Source organism: Rhyacophila brunnea, unplaced genomic scaffold (assembly GCF_057557595.1).
Source record: "Rhyacophila brunnea isolate RB1 unplaced genomic scaffold, BYU_Rbru_1.0 scaffold_8, whole genome shotgun sequence".
Classification (NCBI taxonomy): Eukaryota; Metazoa; Arthropoda; class Insecta; order Trichoptera; family Rhyacophilidae; genus Rhyacophila; species Rhyacophila brunnea.
In genome coordinates this window covers 47,472,957-47,493,285 of record NW_028233350.1, presented here as the reverse complement: position 1 = coordinate 47,493,285, position 20,329 = coordinate 47,472,957, and the positions used below count along the sequence as shown (strand labels likewise).

The following is a 20,329-nucleotide window of genomic DNA, read 5'->3' as shown; positions in this document are numbered from 1 at the left end:
TATTGAAAGGTACCTACATACATAGGTACAATATCTCAAATATTATACGTATAGTGTTATTGCAAAAAAATATAATTTTTATTTTGTACATAAATCAAATTAATTGCGTCACCTTTATTCAATTAATTGGATTTGTAACTATCCGAAATGACTTGAACGTAAAAAAGAAAACAACGAATCATCATCATAATTCATAATAAATAAGTATGTGTCACAAAAAAACAACGTAAGTATTTACTCGGTATGTATTACATACAGGTAATTGATTAATAGTTATATATAGATCACTGGCATTTTAATTTGCCACTGTGAAATACTGTGATAATTAGAGGCAGGGACGCGACAAGGGTGGGTGCCTGCCCTAAATTGCCGCCCCCTCCCAAATAAAAATATGTTTAGTGGTAATATGTATAAGACATGCCTACTCAAGTCGAAGAAAAATTGAAACAATTATTAAATTGAAAAACTAAGTATCATCAAAATATATGTAAGTACCTATAACAAATATTATGACATATTTTACCCATCAAATAATACAATATCCTGAATTATAATATAAAGCATCTGACATCGATATATTCATCTTAAAGTTAATTTTATGTTTTTAATAATATCATTAAAAATGTTTTTTTGAACTTTTGCCGCCCCCCGAACCCTGCCGCCCGGATGTTTCGCACCACTGTTGTTGGCGCGCCCCTGATTAGATGCATATTGAGATAATTAATAATATACCTATTCAATTTCTTAGGCATACATTAAATAAGTTATTTATCGCCTCCGAAAGGTATCGATATTATCATGTACCATTTTAAAACACCGCCTATTGATTCAATTGTCACATCCAGGTATCACTGACACATTAATAATCCTATGGCAATCTATTTTCCATTAATGAATTTTATGGAGATGTTGCCGGACACATCTTTCTTAATCAGGCGCCACCTTCGCGTTGCATTTTTTCATTCGTTTGACCGGAAATACAACAGTAAAGTAGCCTAAAGTATATTCATATACTCCACTAAAACCATTTATGATGGCACTCCAATTGTCAACTGCCCGGCACAAAAATATTGCTAAGAAACTACGATTAATTCGAATTTAATACATCATATTATTACGTCATTATTTCACGTGCTATTGCTACCTATTGTTTTTCATTTTTTCGCAAAAATGGTAGTTATTCTAAACAAGAAAACAGTATAAAGAGATTCATAAGCAAAAAGACAGCATCGATTGAAAATATACTGATTTTTGCTTATACCAGACACCAAATGATAAGTAGGTAGGTACATCCAAATTATTGAAAATTTTCTTAAGAAAAGTCTAAAAAACACGAATGTATCATTATCTCACAATGTGACTGGCAAATACCTGTCCTTTTGCTTATGGGGTGGGGTGTTGTTGTTACATCAACACTAATTATTGCCTTTACCCGTTTACCATAACAAAAAAAAACATTAATTTTCAATTTGTCTCGAAAATTATTACAAGTTTTGGTCTTTTTTTTTGGTACCTACTCGTTACATTTATTATCCGACTGTGCAAACTGTGATACATCGAACTACATCGCTTCCTCTAACGCAACTTGCCGGTTAAAGAATTAATAATACAAATGGTCAATGCTTCCCCTTCAAAATCTCATTAAAATCATATGACAACTGAATATACATACACGCTTTTTATATGTCCACGACTCAATTCCAATTCCGATGGGACTACCTACGGCAGCGATTTCCAAACTGGGGGGTGGAGTCTTGCAAAGGGAGGCGCGAAAAGTTTACTACAGGTTTGCAGTTTGCAAATGCTAGTATAAACATAAACTAAATAAAAAAAAACATTCCTATAAAAGGTTGTTTGCAAACCTGTCTGAAAATATGGACTAATTTTATAATACCTACCTCACTTCTATACTTACTATTAATTGTGAAGCGCGCTGGCTATCTATCTCGTGAAAAAATGAAATAAAAGGGTCAAATCATAATGTTGAAATTTGAGGCAGATTTCTTTGGGAATGATAATTTTGTTGTTAAACTTGTCTATTTGGTTGAAATAAATCAATGCAAGGACCACTAACGCATTCACTGATTATTTAAAAAGACAAAGTGAAGGCATTCATAAAAAATTGGAATTTTGGAAATCAAAAAAAATAAGTTCGCCATGTTTCTACAAATAAAAATCTATTTACTGAGTTCTTGGTTAGTTTGCTAATACACTTTTCACATTATATTATTAAGACGATACATCAGTGAAACGGAAAATAATTTTCAACAATAGTCGCGACGAAATTTTCGACTCGCTGGTGGCATTCTGAGAGCGAACGTCGAGGTGTGAATACGTCAATTGGTTTCTTGCTGGCGACGGGGGTATTTATTCTTAAATCGTGTAAAGATGACTAAAACGTTACCCATTTACTTGAAAAAGAAAACATGTCAATGAATGTATTATTATTGTTACTAATAGAACAATAAACAGAACATTAAATGGACGCATGTTGGATTTATATGACAAATTATATTTCGTTCGGCATGCTTCATTTGCACCCGCGACCCGTAATCCGCGCATCGCCTAGCCACGATCTTTTTAGACCATGCCTCAACTGAGGTATAGCCTTAATAGTAAAAAAAGTCGCCTGCTTTGTTTCAGGGCTGTTAAATAATTCAAATACATATTATTATGTGGTTGTGCGTTGTAATTTGATGTGATGCCTATATGATGATTGATATAGGTACTTAAATGCTAACCCCCGTGTATAATTTAGAAAACACTACATTAGAGCACTAATTCTGCTCTTAACCTCAGCATAGGTAGGTGGGCCCGCTTCAGGATGTGGGGCCTACGATAGAATCCATTTGTCAATGAACGATGATGAATTTGGATTGACTGCTATTGAAATTGATTGTGCTAATAAACAAGCACATTCATCGCATGAAAAACAAATGAATTTAAAAATGAATGTAACATAAGTAGTAAATCCATGTTAGTGCAGGATCCCATAGACTTTTCGTATACATAATATGCGGAACGCATTCTGACAATTGGAATAGGTTCTAGTGGTCACAAAGATATATAATGTCGATGTTGCCAGGCGATATTAGTGGTCAATTTTTTTTTATTGAGGTTTTAATTTTTTTTTATAACCCACCGAAAATTGTCGTGAGTTCTTCAATAAAACCAATCAATCATCATGCGAATCACGCATAAAAATGCATATTTTTCGAGGTAAATAATAAGACATTCTTTGGTAATTCGCTCGTGCAATCTAGGCTGAAATCTGACCTGCCATGTCAAACCATTTCATTAGTGTTGCGAATAAGTAGAGCATTCACAGGAAGGCTTTAGTATTTAGTTAGACACTTGGAAAGCATAATTTGCAAGAATACGAAAAGTGGGCGACCTACTGACTTTTTACTTTCTACCGAAAATCCGAGAATTTTGTGACCCAGAAGTGAGAAATTATTTTAGAATAAATTATTTATTCGTGGAAATAAGAAACAAGAAAGCTATTGTTTAAAAAATATATATATTTTTATTACTTAGACACGTTTTAATAATTTATATTGGCCTCCAATACGTAGTAGGGCCAAATCACACTGCGAGTGACCGGGCGGTGCGCGCATGTTTATGTAGTTTGACATGATTTGTCCTTGAGATTTGTGTACTGTCTGTTCACTATATGAAACGAGTGATACTTCTTAAGACTACGCCTTCGAGTATAATATTATCTGTCTATGTTCATGGATAAGAAGGCCAACTAATGAGGCCGTAGAATTTTAAAGTGCACGTTCGATTTGCGGTTTGGCATTACTTTCTTTTAGTAAAATGTCTATTTTAATGCATATGTTTTCTTAGTGAAATATCTAAGTACCTAGTTAAAAAAGATAAATATGTATGTATGTATATTTTACGGTCACAAAATGCTGAAAATTGAATAAAATTCAAATTCGAGTCCAGTAAATATTACTGTTTTATGATTTTTTTCAGTTACCTTTAACAATCTACGTTCCTTTAACGGAAACCTTTCCCGAATGATTACCTAAGTATACTTACCCCTTTTCTAGACTTTTTTTCGTGTATTTTTGAAAATTTTCAAAATTATGTTTTTTAGAGATTGTTTCTGTTCTATTATTAAATACACTACCGTTTCATTACACTACTATCATTGATGCTCATGGCCTGATGTAGTGTTTAACGTAATACCTATAACATATAAGTATATAATTTTATTATTGTGACCTCACCGAATCGAACTGGGACCCCCGAAAAAAGGCCAGCGCCTTTCGCACTGAACTACGAGGGCCGCATATACCTAAAGAGTGCATAACCAGCATAACGTCATAATAATAAAAGGAATCGATAAAATCGTTAAATTATTCGTAAACTCAACTGGTTTCCATGATACGGTCCATCTATATCGCAGAGGATACTGCGCGTACCAACACCAACTAGCTACTAGCTAGCGCTAGGTATTATACGAGCACTGAGAAGTACATACTCGCTGCGATCGATAACATAATAAAAATATATTGTAGGTAGGTAGGTACCTAGTCTCTGAATAGCTTTACTTGACATACTAAAAGGGGAGCGTGGGCGATATTTGTACACAAAGGAAAGTAAACAGGTCAGGGTTAATTCATATTTATGGAATTTGATCACAGAGGCTGTGGCGATGTTATTGATAGGTACATGTTGGATAAATAACGGAAAACTGACAATTTCGTTGGAAAATGGCGCTTCGCTGATACGATTGAGCACACATAGAATTCAAATTAATTTACGTAATTACAAGTGATAATATTGTCCGGAAGTTCATAGTAACACAATAATTTAAATATTTACCGAGTGACTACTGACCCACTGACTAATTACTATCTCTACGGCCTACATAAAACGTTGAAATATAATATTTTTTCAGCTTCGATACCGGTAACGTCCCATGGGGGTAGGCAGATAATAAAGAGCGGCGAATGAGGGAACGAATAAAAATATTACACTACGTCTTTTGAGAGCAGTGGCGGTTTTCATTTTCCAACAATTTCAGACAATTGCAGACGGACGACGGACATCTCAGATTAAAAACAATCCAAACAAATCATAAAAAATCCTGACAATATAACTATTATTGCATTGTATTTGTAAAACCCACTAGGCAATACATATCATTTAATGTTTATCACACAGGCAACATTTTCAAAAGGGCGCCTACGAATCTGTCTACGCCGCAAACGACCAAGTGGGTAGGTACTCGTAGGTAGAGGTGAATTTAATATTTAAGACGATCTAACACCAACATAATATTTGTTATCAGATAGAATTATTTTATATGGCTACCCATTGGCCTATATAAATAGTTAGGATTATCAGTTATTTTAATTAAATTTTATTTTATATACTTAATCTTTTAGTTTAAACTATTATTATTGAGCACAAAAAGCTACAAAAAACAGTCTTATAAATTTGTACTGAGTCTACCTAAAACTACCAACTACCACTGTTTGAGGGAAGATTTCGTGGAAATGTTCTAATTCTCAGTATATTGTGTATACGTAAATTTAAAGATTTTTTGTGTATTTGTCTATAAGAAAAATAAATAAGAAATAATAGAATTGGTAATAAGTCGGAAACTAATTTGAAACTAAAAATGGAAGGGGACGACATTCTCACTCTGCTCAGGGACGTGACCGTATGAAATGAATACAAGTTTTAATATGATAACGTTGAGGTAGGTAGGTATTTAAAGAATTTAATAATATGATTACTTAAATTTAAATGTTTGAGCCCCGTGTCCGGTTGGATCCCAATATTTTGCGTACTCTTGCGATGAAATTAGCTACCTACTCGGTTGATAATCATTGAATTGAATATAATCCGTTGGCGACATTTTTGCAGCTACGACTGATCTTGGAGTTCGTTTTTTATTTAGTTCAAAGCTGCAGGCGGTAGAGTGGTGTAGGCAGGCATGCCAAACCCGCGACCCAATTGAAGTTTTCAGCTTGAATCAGCGCCTCCAAATTTACAAATGGAACTAATAGAACTGCGATCAAGCATATAGTTAAAGTGCATGTTCGAAGGTAATAAGTTTGAGTTTTATCAGGAGTATATCCTTGAAGATAAATTTTCAAAATTAAAACGACTGGCAATGTGCATTACAGCAGCATTTGGGACTACATATCGCTGCAAATCGTTCTTTTCGAAATTAAATGTAGTACAAACGAAGTGTTTCAGGTTGCTCGATGAAAACACACAAAAATCAACTGCGATGCGCGTCGGCTATGTTACCAGTCAATGTGAAAAAGATGTCAAACAATATACAGAAATGAGTATCACATTATAAGGTAATAAAATATTTTGAATAAGTTTTTTGTTTTATTTTTTATAATGTGTGGCTCACCTAAGCTCAGTAATATTATTTTTGGCCCACTAAATGATTTGGGTTTGGCTCCCCTGGTGTAAAGTGTAGCTGTAGTATCGAGTGGAGATAATAGCTGATATTAGCACCGGCACTCGAAAACTGAACAATGGATCGTATTAATTTTAATTTCACGCTTCGGGAACAACCTCCATCTTTTAGCAACACAGTTCTACAAACTCATCTAAAGAACGGTCAAAAATGGAACTACGAACTACCACTATGGACGCCCATTGAAAACGTCATTATAATGTCAGGTTCTGTCCAGTTTTCAAGTCTTGATTGGGTAGTTTTCGACTGTGGCTCCCCCATAAACTCTTCAGATAAGTTTGTAGGTCTGGTAACTGATTTTGTCATTACGTATTATCGAGAGGAATGGCACGTTCAAAATTAGCAACCATCACGAATATACATCATGTAACTCATTCGTGCAACATTGGAGTTCATCGCAGGTAACGGTGACATGGTAACATTATTTAGAATTCCCTTCAAAATCTTCTTAATAAGCTATAAATATGCTAGACGGCGAGAAGGGGATGCCAAAGTAGGGCGGGTTTATGATACCACCGCCATCTGTAGATTAATAAAGCCTGATCATAACTTTTTGCACAAGCAACGAGTGGTCCACTTTTCAGCTGTCAAAATCAGATCCCATATTACTTGACATATTGATTCGCCCTTTCTCGTTTCAAAATGAATTATAAAAAAATCTCAAATCAAATATATTAACTATCAGTGTTATTTATAAATAATATACATTCCTGTTATTCATCATCTGTCAAAGTCAGAATAGTCCTTCACACAAAAACCGGTGGTAATATCGATTTCCAAAAAATATGTAGGATTGAGCTATGCATTACATTTCTAGGTGTGTTAATGCTAGTGTATTATTTATCATGTAACTCATCTATCCAAATCAAACCATTCCCTGTGTGAATTCGACAGACGCATCAGTATGAGCACTCTATAGAATATTGACATGTCATCCATAAACAACAACGGGAGGGGCGGAAAAGTAAGACCAGTCGTTGTAAATGTATCGGCTTTCTACTTGAGTCGGCAATGACGTACTCATGTGAGTTTGTTTGCGTCGACATTTATTTTCTCTAGCGTAAATAGATCTCAGAAAAGTGTGCTAACTTGGTAAACTATAGAAAATCTCATTGTCGTAGATTTTTTCACTCTGCTGAAAACTTACTCGATAGGTATAGGTATAATGGCAAAGTAAGAAATTCGTCATGGAACTCCCCCTTAGTTTAGAGTGTTTAGACAATAATGAGGGCTGCTGCTGAGTTAAAATATTAAGGTCCAGAAAGATAAATGAGTTACAAAGGAGACATTTAAAACAATAGGCAGGGATATAGGATACCTAGGCAGCATTGGCGAAGGCTCCATACTAAGCGATTATTTAAAGCTTACCTTCTATTTTCAAGTATTTAATTTAAATAAATAAATATCTATATTGTAGGTTATAATAAAAATATTGATTGTCATCTATCGTCGTTATTTATAAGTAGAGCGTTTAATTTAGTCAAGTTTCGAATCAAAAATAAATGACGGAACGTCACAACGTGAGTGCTATTTTTAGAATTATTTCAACGATAATCCAAGCCGAATTTTCTACCGCAATTCAGTTTCCAACTTCATGCATGTCTGCGTTTTTGTTCCCGACTCGGAAGCGTAAACAGGACAAGCTTATGCGCTATGTTGATTTGTTTATTGTCTATGCTTATCTTTTAAAGCAAATAATAAATAATAAGGATGATTAAAAAAAATAATAACTATTGTGTTCGATCACATATAATTTATAAATTGTTATTAAAAATAAATATTGTATTAACTCGCGATTATTATTTAGGTTACTTCAGTCATAGACAAACATAACATGCTATTCACAGTTCATGTCATTTTGACATTTCAAAGCGGTGATAAAGGTTTACTTTATAATACAAAATTCAGTGTGTTACTGTGTTTTGAATGTGGATAAATTATCTCATAGTGTACCGAAATCATTCGCCAGTGCTTTAAATATATAAGTATTTATTAAATTGTATAGTGTCCCGATAGAAAATGTGCGAACGATTGCATTTTAAAAAAATCATTCCCGAGATTGACGTTTCTTCAAAAATTAAAAATTATCAAAGCTTGACCTTCCAAGGGTTCATTTAGATTTGAATACAGCAAAAAAACTTATATTAGACATTTTCACAACAATTTATATGGTAAATATTTGTTTTTAACTGGCAGATATACATTAAACAAACTTTTTTGTTGGCGATGCGTATTGTTTGGTAAAGAAAAGTATGCGTGGAATTCTACTGCCATAAGTGATTTAAATAATTTGACAAATTCAGCGGTGAAACCTATGACCAGTGTGTCGTTGTCATTAGTGTGCACCTATTCATCAGTAGTAATATCGTAAGTATTATCTTCTTATTTCCCGTAAGTTACCTGACAAGTGTGCTCTTTTTCTCTGATCTCCAAAGCTTACCTCTTTCCAAAAGTCATCCTTCGCCACTGCTAGGCAGAGTGCCGCCTTTAAGCAGACTCAAAATGTCGCACTATAGAGAGGTACTATGAAAATATAGATAAATTGATTACCTACTACATTTTACCGTTTCTGTGTGGTTAACTTAAATGGATAACATGCAAAAGAAATGTTTAAATTCTGAATTACCCCGGTCGTTCAGCACCGCAGTGGGTCTATTCTATACTTATCGACCGCTAAAGTGATAAATTGATAAATATTATCAAACTTAGGGTAGGTTTGTATCAAGGACTAGCACTTATTGTAACAATTACAATAAGTTGGTTGTAATTGTTGCAATACGTGTTAATACCTCTGTGATACAAAGCTCCTACCCTAACTTTGATAATATTTATCACTTTATCACTTTACGGTCGGTAAGTATAGAATAGACCCACAGGTAAAGTTTTCTCATTTCCACGGAATCACAGGAGAGTGGTAATATTTAAAAATAGATTAATCAAAGGTTGTCTTTATGAAGTATAAGTACATAGGTAGGTACCTACCAAAAATGTTTCGAAACTGCTATAAATAATCCTATAGGTAGGTACCGCTTCTTAAAAGTAGGCACCTAAGAGCATTTCAGATTATTTATTATAGACGACCTTGGTATTTCATTATAATATTATTTTTGTATAGAGTTAAGATCTTCGATAAATAACTACAGAACTGTCGTATTTTACTTAAGTACCCACAACATTGTTTATACATTCATCGTGATGCTATTATAAAAATAGACTGCTTCTTCCTTGTATTTTCACCTGTAGTTAAATACAGTCTGTATGACTTCAGCTCTACACGCCGAAAGTAAATTTGTTATAATTCTGTGAGGTAGGACCCAAATATGTACGTTAAATTTAGTTAGATGTAGGTATTATTATGGTATTCAACAAAATAATTTACTGGATATAAAAAAAAAATACTACTGATTCCATATTATTAATAAACATTTCATAACTCATTCCCATGTTTCTACGTAAATACCTATCCCATCCCGTGTTTCCATGACGGCACGAATTTATTTTATTAATACGATACGATGCAATGTTTATATATAAAAAAAAAGATAACGGCACTGCTTCTGTTGTGAAGCAAACTTATTTCCATGCTGATTGCTGATGGAGACGGAAGGAAAGAGTCATTTTTATCATTGGGAGTGAAGTCAGCGTCAACAATGATGATTAATACGCACTAATTGTCTCTGTCGGCGAAGCTTGTCCATAATATAATCGTGCATACAGAATAATACATACGTAGGTACATAAAAAGGTAGGCGTGAAACTGTGTATTTTGCATAAGCAGCAGAAATTACAACACTGCCTTGTACACTAGAAACTCTTTATATGGAGACGGAGACCAAATTGTTGTAGTAGGTACCTACCTACCTTCAAATGTGGTATGGTAAATCGGAATCGCTTCGTCACCGGCGTGTGGGCACAGTATCCAAGTAATTTATGATCGATGAATAGATTTTTAGTCACAATACAATACGTAAATCGACTACGTCACGTCAACATTTTGTTTTAATTGCTTCGCAGAAAAAATAAATATAAGAGGCAGAGCTCGAAATGCATCCGGGCGCAGATGAAATCCTCGGGCTACCATCTCCGTCTAAAAATAGCGTTCCGGTTAGGGAAGTATTATGAAAATAATTTTACCTTACTGCAGAAACTAGACAGGTCGTACACTCCTATTTTCATGGCTCGCAATGGACCGGAGCGCCATTCCGGTTCATGAAATCGGCAAAAGTATCGAGCGCAATCTCGTAGAAAAATTAATTTGACCGTCTTAGCTAAGACCATATAAAAAATCTAACACGTATTTATATAATATATAAAATTAGATAACTATGTTCATATTTCGGAAAATTATCAAGCGCTCCGGTACGTAGAATTTTTTATTTCAAGCACTGTCTATTTTCAAAAAAATATGAGATTTTTAAACTGTAACTACTGTACTGTACCCATCAACATAATTATAATAAGTAACTATTGTCAATATTGTATAGAATATTGAGGTAAACGTTGACAGTCTGAAAATGGCCGAATACGTCACAACGGTATGTTCTTAATTTGCTTACAGAAACTTACCTTTCTATGAATAGGTATGAATGTTATTATCGAACATAAATTGAAAGAATCCTAATTATTGCTGCAGCAGTAATCGACTCGTAGAGCTTGAGCTTGGCTATTGTAGCGAGAACGAGAAAATAATCCATCCAATCCACCCACTCGAATTCGATTAATGTACGAGCAAATACAAATACTAATAATAATAATATTCTATTCACAACGTTTCCACAGACTTCTAGAACAGAACTGTTGATTATTTCTATACGTGACCTCATCGTTTGGTCATCTTGCTGGTAGAGTCTAGTGCAGAGGTAAATAACAACAATATTATAATAATTAAATACAAATACATAATTATTAGGTATTGTGTTTTATTGAATATACATAATTTGAAAACACCTCAGATATATACCTAGGTACCTCAGATATATAGGTAGGTACCTAATACAAAAGACTTTTTTGAAAAGATACGGCGCCCAACGGACTGGATTCGCACCAATGTGCTTTGGCACAAAAAATAATATAGAATGTCCCATTCCCAAATCTTATGAATATTCGTTGGATAAAATAAATAGGTAGTTTATGTGTATTGTTTTTTAAAACAGAATATGTAAGTACATACAACGAAACAAAGGCCGAAACTATAATTAAGTAAAATCATCAGAAATCTAATACAATAATGGGAAGTACGCCTATTGATAATAATATGATTGAGATAAATCATAAAATACGCCTTTATTTTATTTCCCATCGAGGCCCACAACGGCCGAATAAGCGGCTTAAGCGTCGATTTATAATGTCCTACAAGTGGCTAACATCCATTTCTCGGAAAAAAAACTGTTAATACAAACTCCACTCCGTGGAGGCCCATATTATGATCCTGTCAGGATCGAACATGGTTAAGTAGTAGTATGTATTGGTATTGGCCGTCTACATATTATAATTGACGAGGGAGTATCGAGGCCATTGGCAAACAAATTAATGTCATAATACTCATAATAGAATTAGCAAGTACTTATATAACCTTCTCTTCAAACGGAATCGGTGGCGCGTTTAGAGTTTGCACAAACTGATCACATTAAAATGATATTCTAAGATATATATAATTTAACAATTATGACTGGTTTGAAATGTTTCGAGGCCCCTTTTTAAAAATCTTCTGACGAATCAATTACCTTCCTGCGCAGTGATGCCAACCGTACTATAATTACTTATAGTACAATACTATAATTTTAATTCCGCGAAAAATGTAAAATACTATAATTTTACGCCAAATATACCAAAATACTATAATTTTAAATGATTCAAGACGAAAAATGTTCCTGTACTATATATTTTTTAGAAATACTATAATTTTTACGCCTTCGTACTATAATAAGCATAGAAAAAAATGGCAACACTGTTCCTGCGTCAAATAAAATCGTCGCTGAACGGATCTGTAATACGAAGTTCACTTGTGGGCCATGCAACGTAACAATAAAATAAATTATCATCTTGAATCAAATTTGCATCATTGTAATATTCGTAAATTATAATCGGTTGAGTATTTCTGAACGTAACTCGAGTAGAAGAGTGCACAGCAACGTCGCGATTCGATTCACGATTCACGATTCGCGAAACGACTGTTTTTGTCCGATCAAATCGGAAATACTAATCTCAAAGGATAAGCTATTTATTTATTCATTAGAAATTACGATAGCGTTTCAATGTTTTATCTTGTATTACGTTATCAACTTAATACCTATACCTAATAATGATTAATGATTAATGATGCGTTTGTAATCTATTAATAATTATTATTATTATATAGGGCATAGGCAGTAAGTAGGGGCAGTAGTGTATTATATTGTATGAATGATGATTTCGGAGCAGTGAACGTTTTGAGACATCTAATCGAGAGCCGAGGGGACCGGAATAAGTCACGATAGGCCGGTGCCCGGTACGGTAGGTACAGTATCGCAAATTGTAATAAAACGATAAATGTCTTCAATATAACTTTTGGTTATTGTTTAGAATACCGAAGGTCGATTCGATAAAAACTCAAAAAGATTTCAAATTATAAGTAAGTGCACATTTCCATTTTTTTTTCAAATATAGATTAGGTAGGTACTGGGTACTATGGATACTAAATTACACTCGACAGATACAAGAAACTTACTCTAAACGAGTATTTTACTTCGTTTTTTGTTGCAAGTTTATCTTTGAATATAAAATAATATACCTATTTACTATTCTTTTTAATGGTTTTTTTTAATATATTATGTAAGTAAGTAGGTACCAACGTATTTATTAATATGAAAAAACTTTTAAAATGTAATTTATCAGAAAAATGTACTTACTAAATAAATTGTATGGTTCCTCTTCCTATCTCAGTAGGTATATTTTTTATAATATCCCCAGACACCGAATACCGAGTACCGACCGGTATCAGAACTAGGTACTAAACCGCACTGCAGTTTTCCTTATTATGTTATTTTTATTCGTGGTAGGTAGGTAATTGTAATACCTACATAATATATTATTTTTAGGACGATTTAACTATTATTATAAAATACTTTTGCCTGTTTTTTGACAATAATTATTATATTAAGTACAATTAAGTAAATCAGAGGTTATTTAAAGTTGGACATGACAGGTATAAATTATTCAGTTTTAACAGTGGCGGAGTAAGGGGAGCGCAATAGAAGCGGCCGCCCCGGGCGCAAACTCAGTTGGGGCGCAGCACTGCAGATTCATATTGTTATATCGATCTTCGATCATGTATATTGTATACCTATAAGTAATGTGGCTTTTATTAAACGTTTGCTTTTTCAACTCCCGAGTTCTCCGCGTTACTGGATATTGAAATATAAATTACCTATGTGTGTTTAAGGTACATAAGTATTACATACTGTGACACCCCCGTATGGTCCCCATTTGGGTGTGTCTTTGTGTACCTGGAGACGCCCGAATCGGTATCAAAGCCAACAAATAATAACGGCTGATTGCGAAAATAATTAAATAATGTATAATACCACTAATAAATAATATCTGACCGGCAACATTGTCCAAAAAAAACACGTATGGCAACGTCGCATTGTGCACAGCTCGCGAGTCCAACGGTTTTTTTTTTTGGCGGGCAGATCGCGACAAGCAGCAAAATCGCGAACGCGTACATTTCGCCCTCCGTAGAATAAAATTATAAAAAAATGTAACCATATAGTATAATAAACGTTTAAATAAACTCGCCGTTTTCCATCATAATTCCGGTGTGTCAATTATCTACCTCCAAATCCCGAACCCAGACGATAAAAAAAGAAAACAAAACAAAGTGACAGTTGAGAAATTTTCACATACGAAAAATGGAGGGGAGTGATAATACCTATATGGGTAGTATAGTATGACCTAAATAAGAGCATGCCAGACAACAAACTGACAAGGCCATAACCACCGAAGCCCTTGGAATTAAGAATAATAATTTATCAACATCGTATACGTACAATACACTAGGCTAGTTCATGTTTCCGTATATGGTCGCGCCGAATAAAATGGCCAGCGGAATTTATGACATGACAGCGAAATTGCATGTGAAATAAGAGGAAGACCTTGGGTGACGGAATCGCTGACGCGTCACACGATTTTCTTGAGCATAATGTGCATTATTATGTCAACACACATTAAATTTGTAATACCTGCAAAAGTTATTTTATTATCCAAATACATACGAATGATTTTATTTTGAATAGGTATATTATTATGCCCATTATATCTCGGCAACATTATCATAAGGGGAATTCTCCGGTGTAGGTATTACAGACCTACAAACTTATCTGGAGAATGGCCAAAAATGGAACTACGAACTACCTATCATACGACGCCATATTGAAAAATGTCATTCAAATTATCAGATTTTGGTCTTGATTGGGTAGTTTTCGACAGTGGCTCCACCATCTCATTCTCCAGATAAGTTTGTAGGTATGTATGTAACCTTTTAAGAAACCATTCCAAATTCAAAACGCATTAGCTATTTTGATTTTCACTAATTTTTGAAGATTAAAAAAACAAACAAACGAATGACGCTTCTTACGTTACCCACTAACTAGAGTAAGATTAGAATTAAGATTAATAAGTAAGAGAGTAAGATAAGATAGAGTAAGCATTTTTAAAATGTCCCATTTACCGTCACTTACACACAATCTACGTTTGTATGACAGTTTATTCCCTAACCGTGTCAGTTTTAAGATGTTAATTTACCGATTACTACGAATTTAAAAACCTATCGGAACAACTTGAGTAAGTGTATCTTCTCTGTCTACCTACTTATGATATATTTTCATTCAATTTTATCCAAGTTTCAGTTTGGATAGCTGGTATAACAACTATTGCTGATATAAAAAAATGGGTATGTAGTGGGCGAAAGCTAAAGAAGCTGTTCCATGGAAATTAAAATGCACTACAGCAGCATAATATTATGCTACTACATCGAAGTGATATAACCTACATCAGCGATTTCCAAACTGAGAGGCGCGGAGTATTCCAAAGGGATGCGCGAAAAGTTAAACACACCCCACATCTGCTCCCATGGGGAGTAGTTCCGGGCAGATAGTTTATTATTATTTACGATGAAACTAAAATGACCTTTCGATCTTAGGTGTCTCTTCTAGGGTTACCACTTTACAACAAAACCGTAGGCATCGTTTTCAATATGTATTATGATACGCAACCATCTGTACGGTAGGTACATATTTTTAAATTCCAATACTAAGTGAAACGTATGTAGGTAGGTAGTAGTCTCTTTATTTTAAAAACATGTTATTTAATTAAATTATTCGAGCCTTACAAATTGTCGCAGGGCTGCAGTGTTGCCATCTTTTTCTATGCTGATTATAGTACAAAGGCGTAAAAATTTTAGTATTTCTAATAAAAATATAGTACAGGAATATTTTTCGTCTTGAATCCCTTAAAATTATAGTATTTTGGCATATTTGGCGTAAAATTATAGTATTTTACATTTTTCACCGAATCAAAATTATAGTATTGTACTATAATTATAGTACGGTTGGCAACACCGCAGGGGTCGAAATGTGTGGAAGCGGGCGGAGCACAGCTCCGGTTCGTCAAATCTTCGAGTCTGTCGTCGTGGTTTGTATTACATTCTTAAATTCACTTATTTCTTCTTAAAACTTAATTAGAAACTTGGACTCAAACAAAAATATAAATAACATGCCGTAAACCCCAATTTCCTTTTTAAATAAGGTTCTTTTAGGCTGTTTAATTTATAATAATTTAGCGAACTGGCTTCGGTTTGTGTGTATGTGTTTCTGTAAAGCAAACATTGATTTACCTACGACTTTAAAAATAATAATGAAATATGTACATACTACAGTTTCGGGTCAACACTTTCAATATTTTTGGAAAATTATCGAGCGATCCGGTTCAATTAAATATTATTAATATTATCATAATAGTTCGTGATAATTGATAATAATAAATAATAACTATACAAATCTGCTGGATGATGTCATGGCATAATAATATTATTATTAATATGTAGGCATTAATTACGAATATTGTCTTGTCACTCAAGTACCTAACTATTAAGTGGCTACACTCTCAATAAATTAAATAACATTGCGTCATACCTATTCATCATTTTCGATTTATATAAATAGGTGAAAAATAAAACTGTCTACCTAAGTACAACCTACACATACCTATAAAATATATAATTTAAAAAAAAAAGAATTGGATTCTAACAACTTTGTGCACTACGTCAGCAGTCACGAACATAATATTATAGCACGCGAAAAAATCATGTAGGTAGGTAATCATAATTATTATAGAATGGTCCGATTTTTTTTTTTGAAAAGCCAAAAAGAAATGCAGTCTTTGAAGTCTAGTCGGAAGAAGTTTTGAAAAGTCAATAGCATCATACCTATTACATTTGTTTTCATCCGACTTTTACGACATTCGACATTCGACAGAGTTAGGAGGGAGGGGGAATTGCCTTAGGTTTTGGTTGGTACCTAAATATGAAATTGTTGGCGAAAAGACTTACAAGTCAACAAGTCTGGCTTTAAACGGATTATTTTTAAATTCTCGGCTGATTTTTTCTAAGAGCTAAAAAAACATTAAATGACTCGACGCCTTAGCGACTAAGGATACTGGCGGTGGCCGTGTGATAAAAACCACTTGCGCGCATCGCACGGCTTCTTGCAGTGTGCTCCGCCACTTAGGTCTATCCATATTCTAGCAGTCGTGTTTACCGGGCGAACTTCAACACCTGAGCAATAACTAATTATAAAATGGAGATAGTATGCTTATTATTCATTACATTCATTGTATCCTCCTACTTTCCATTCAAATTCCGGTAATATGCGTTTTTAACAACAATAAAAATTCTAAAATAATACCTACCTAAATATTTTCGTGACGTAGAGGACAAAAGGCGCATTAGTGGCAGAACATCTTGTTATGCAGTTGGTCTTGATCTGTCAACCAGATCATGACGTAATCATGTGGTGGCATTGGGCCAGAAACAGTCCAAATTGACAAATTGTAGTTAACTAGAACGTAAACAATTTCTGTGGGACAAACCGGTACGAATTAGCACACTGGTATGCATCATTGATAGCTTCTCTAAAAGATATTCTACTTATTATCTGGTCAATTTAAAATTTATTGTAGTATCATCTACTACACTACTCCCAAGTAATTAGAATAATGTAGGTAGACATTACATTATAATAATTATAACGCATTACTGTTACGTAAATATGAAGTATTTACATCAACTGCATAATAATATTACTGATAAGTGATAAGATAATACTTAATAAGTGACAATGTCAAAATTACAATAGTAGGTACCTACACATGGATACAAAAAAATAATAATATTATTACATATTATATCGATTCGGTACCTACCTTATTAAGTATTTTAATCAGATAGGTACATATTAATTATATACATATCAATTATATAATTGAATACATATTCCCAGGTCTCGAAATGGACTCGGAGCTTATCTCCGGTTCGTGAAATTCACGAGACGATTGCTCCGCCTCGTATAAAATATAATTGCGTTCCGGTTCGGGAATTATCGAAACAATAATTTAATTAATTTACTTGATTAAGTAGGTGCCTACCTACTTTACATTTTTTCCCCACGAATCTTGTCTGGCGTATGGTAAGAAAATATATTTCTGAATATAATATATGTAACAAATAACAATATAAAATATAAATCTACCGGTGATAATAAACTTTTGTGCTATTTTTGTGCAATACTTTGCGACTTTGAAAGAACGGGTCAGAGTCATGACATCGACAAATTGACATTATTCAGAAAATTATCGAGCTCCGGTTTTTTAAATGTTTTTCGAGCACTTGCGTATTATTAATTATTAATGTTTTCCAAATAAATAACACATAGAGGTCGTAGACTACGTCAAGAAGTGGGTACTTACATTGGGTTTTTTTACACATACCTACCAAGAACATTCTCGTGCTTTATACTTTATGCCAAAGTTGTTATTAAATTTAGATAGTAAGTAGGTACCTACCTACCTAATAGTAAACAGCAATACAACAACATTAATTAAGTAAGTACTATGTACCTATAACTGCATTGTGTATTATTATATAATATGGATTGTATTTTACTCATCTGTTTGTACCTGTATTAGGATTGTTATTCCAAGTCAATGTAGGTAGATAAATAAAATATAGGTACTTAGGTATTCTAAAAACCGAAAATTTTATTTCGTGAGGGGAATGAATGTTCATGATTTTCTTTCGAAAATAATTAAAAAAAAAAAAAAAACATGAGTACCTACCAACCTAGATAGGTTATGAACAGGGAACTAACTGTTCCGTGGTTATGAATGAAACTTATCACAAAACACAGTAAGTCCATTTCCAAAAGAAATACCTACTAAAGTGGGGAAAATACTAATATGTATAGACTTTCGTTTCATCGGCGGAACTTGTAAATGTATCAAGGCACATCCCATTGTTTTATAGAGATATTCTTGAATAACATCACACCAAGTAAGGCGATGCGTCACACAAATAAACAAAACTCAAAACGCCCACTAATCGTCTAAGGTGGAAAGTATCGCCTACCTTGTCGTGCTTTTGAAGAAATTGTTGCTCTCTCTGTTCATAAGGTCGGAGCGGAATTTGCTCATTTCGTCCTCCATTTTTCTCATCTCAGCGTCAAACCTTTCTCTGATACTCGAAAATTCCGTATCGATAACTGAAAAGTCACCCAATTTGATTGGGACATTCCTTTTGATTCCACCGTCAGCCATGTTTAATTCACAAACACAAAAAAAAATGTAAAAATATTTCACGAAAGCCGGCGAATGCACAACAACTGGCACTTCGACACTGTCAGATATCCAACTGAACTAACGAAATAGAAATAAAATACAACACCGCGATCGTGTTCGTGTAGCTCACCGCTGTCTGGCGTTCTATACAGAGTTTGCGCACACTTTTAAATAGCTTTTACATTGGCCAACGTTTATGTGGGGGCTTCGACCCACGCCATATTGATGTCGCGGTAGGTTAGGGATGTATTATTTTATTAATGTATTTATACTTATATTAGAAAATATGTTTCATTCCTTACGAATGAATCATTATTTGTTGGTCCAGAATGATCTACTCCTCTCATTTACTAAGCAATAAAAACAATTTTGGCTCCAAAACAATAATTAGTAGGTACCTACTTACCTTGGTAGGTATTTTATTAGTTGGCGTGAATCTTCCAGAAGAATCTTCTCAATTTGTGTTCTCTACTAATCAAATTGTATATTATTACATACCTACTATCATGGCCGCCCCCACAAGGGGGGGAGGGCTAACAGGGGTCTAGCCTGGGGGCCCGGGCTCAGGAGGGGCCCGGCGTGGTGGGTCAACCAGATAAGTGAAATAAACACACATCACAAATTGACCCTAATAGTGAAAAGGTCGCCTGCAGTGCTAATTTACTTGAAAAATGTTAGTGTTGATTATGGTTTTAAAACATCTAGGTAGTTATGCGATGCAATTTTTGATGTGTGTCGATACTCAATAATTCAAGTAGATGTACGTATAAAAAAATACTAAAAATCGCTAAAAATATACTAAATAGGTTGGTACTATTATTAATTTTACCTCGAACACCATTTCGAAAACGTTTTTGTAGGTAGAGTGTAGAGCGCTATACTGCCTTTAATATTAGTGATAGTTAGGGGGCTACTAAAGATCCTGGCCTGGAGGCCCGCTTCAGGGTGTGGGGGCCATGCCTACTATAATATTGTTTAAATTAGAATAGGTACTTCGATCATGAT

At 34.1% G+C, this 20,329-nt stretch overlaps 1 protein-coding gene across 1 annotated transcript in view; it reads right to left on the bottom strand.

Annotated features, from left to right (window-relative positions):
• Positions 1–19,465, bottom strand: part of LOC147064309 (uncharacterized) — a 32,599-nt gene extending 13,134 nt beyond the window's left edge. Inside the window, exon 1 of the mRNA XM_085958561.1 lies at positions 19,116–19,465. Within this exon, the coding sequence (XP_085814687.1) occupies positions 19,116–19,303 (188 nt within the window). The 5' untranslated portion in view covers positions 19,304–19,465. The remainder of the gene's footprint in view (positions 1–19,115) is intronic.
• Positions 19,466–20,329: the final 864 nt, after the last annotated feature.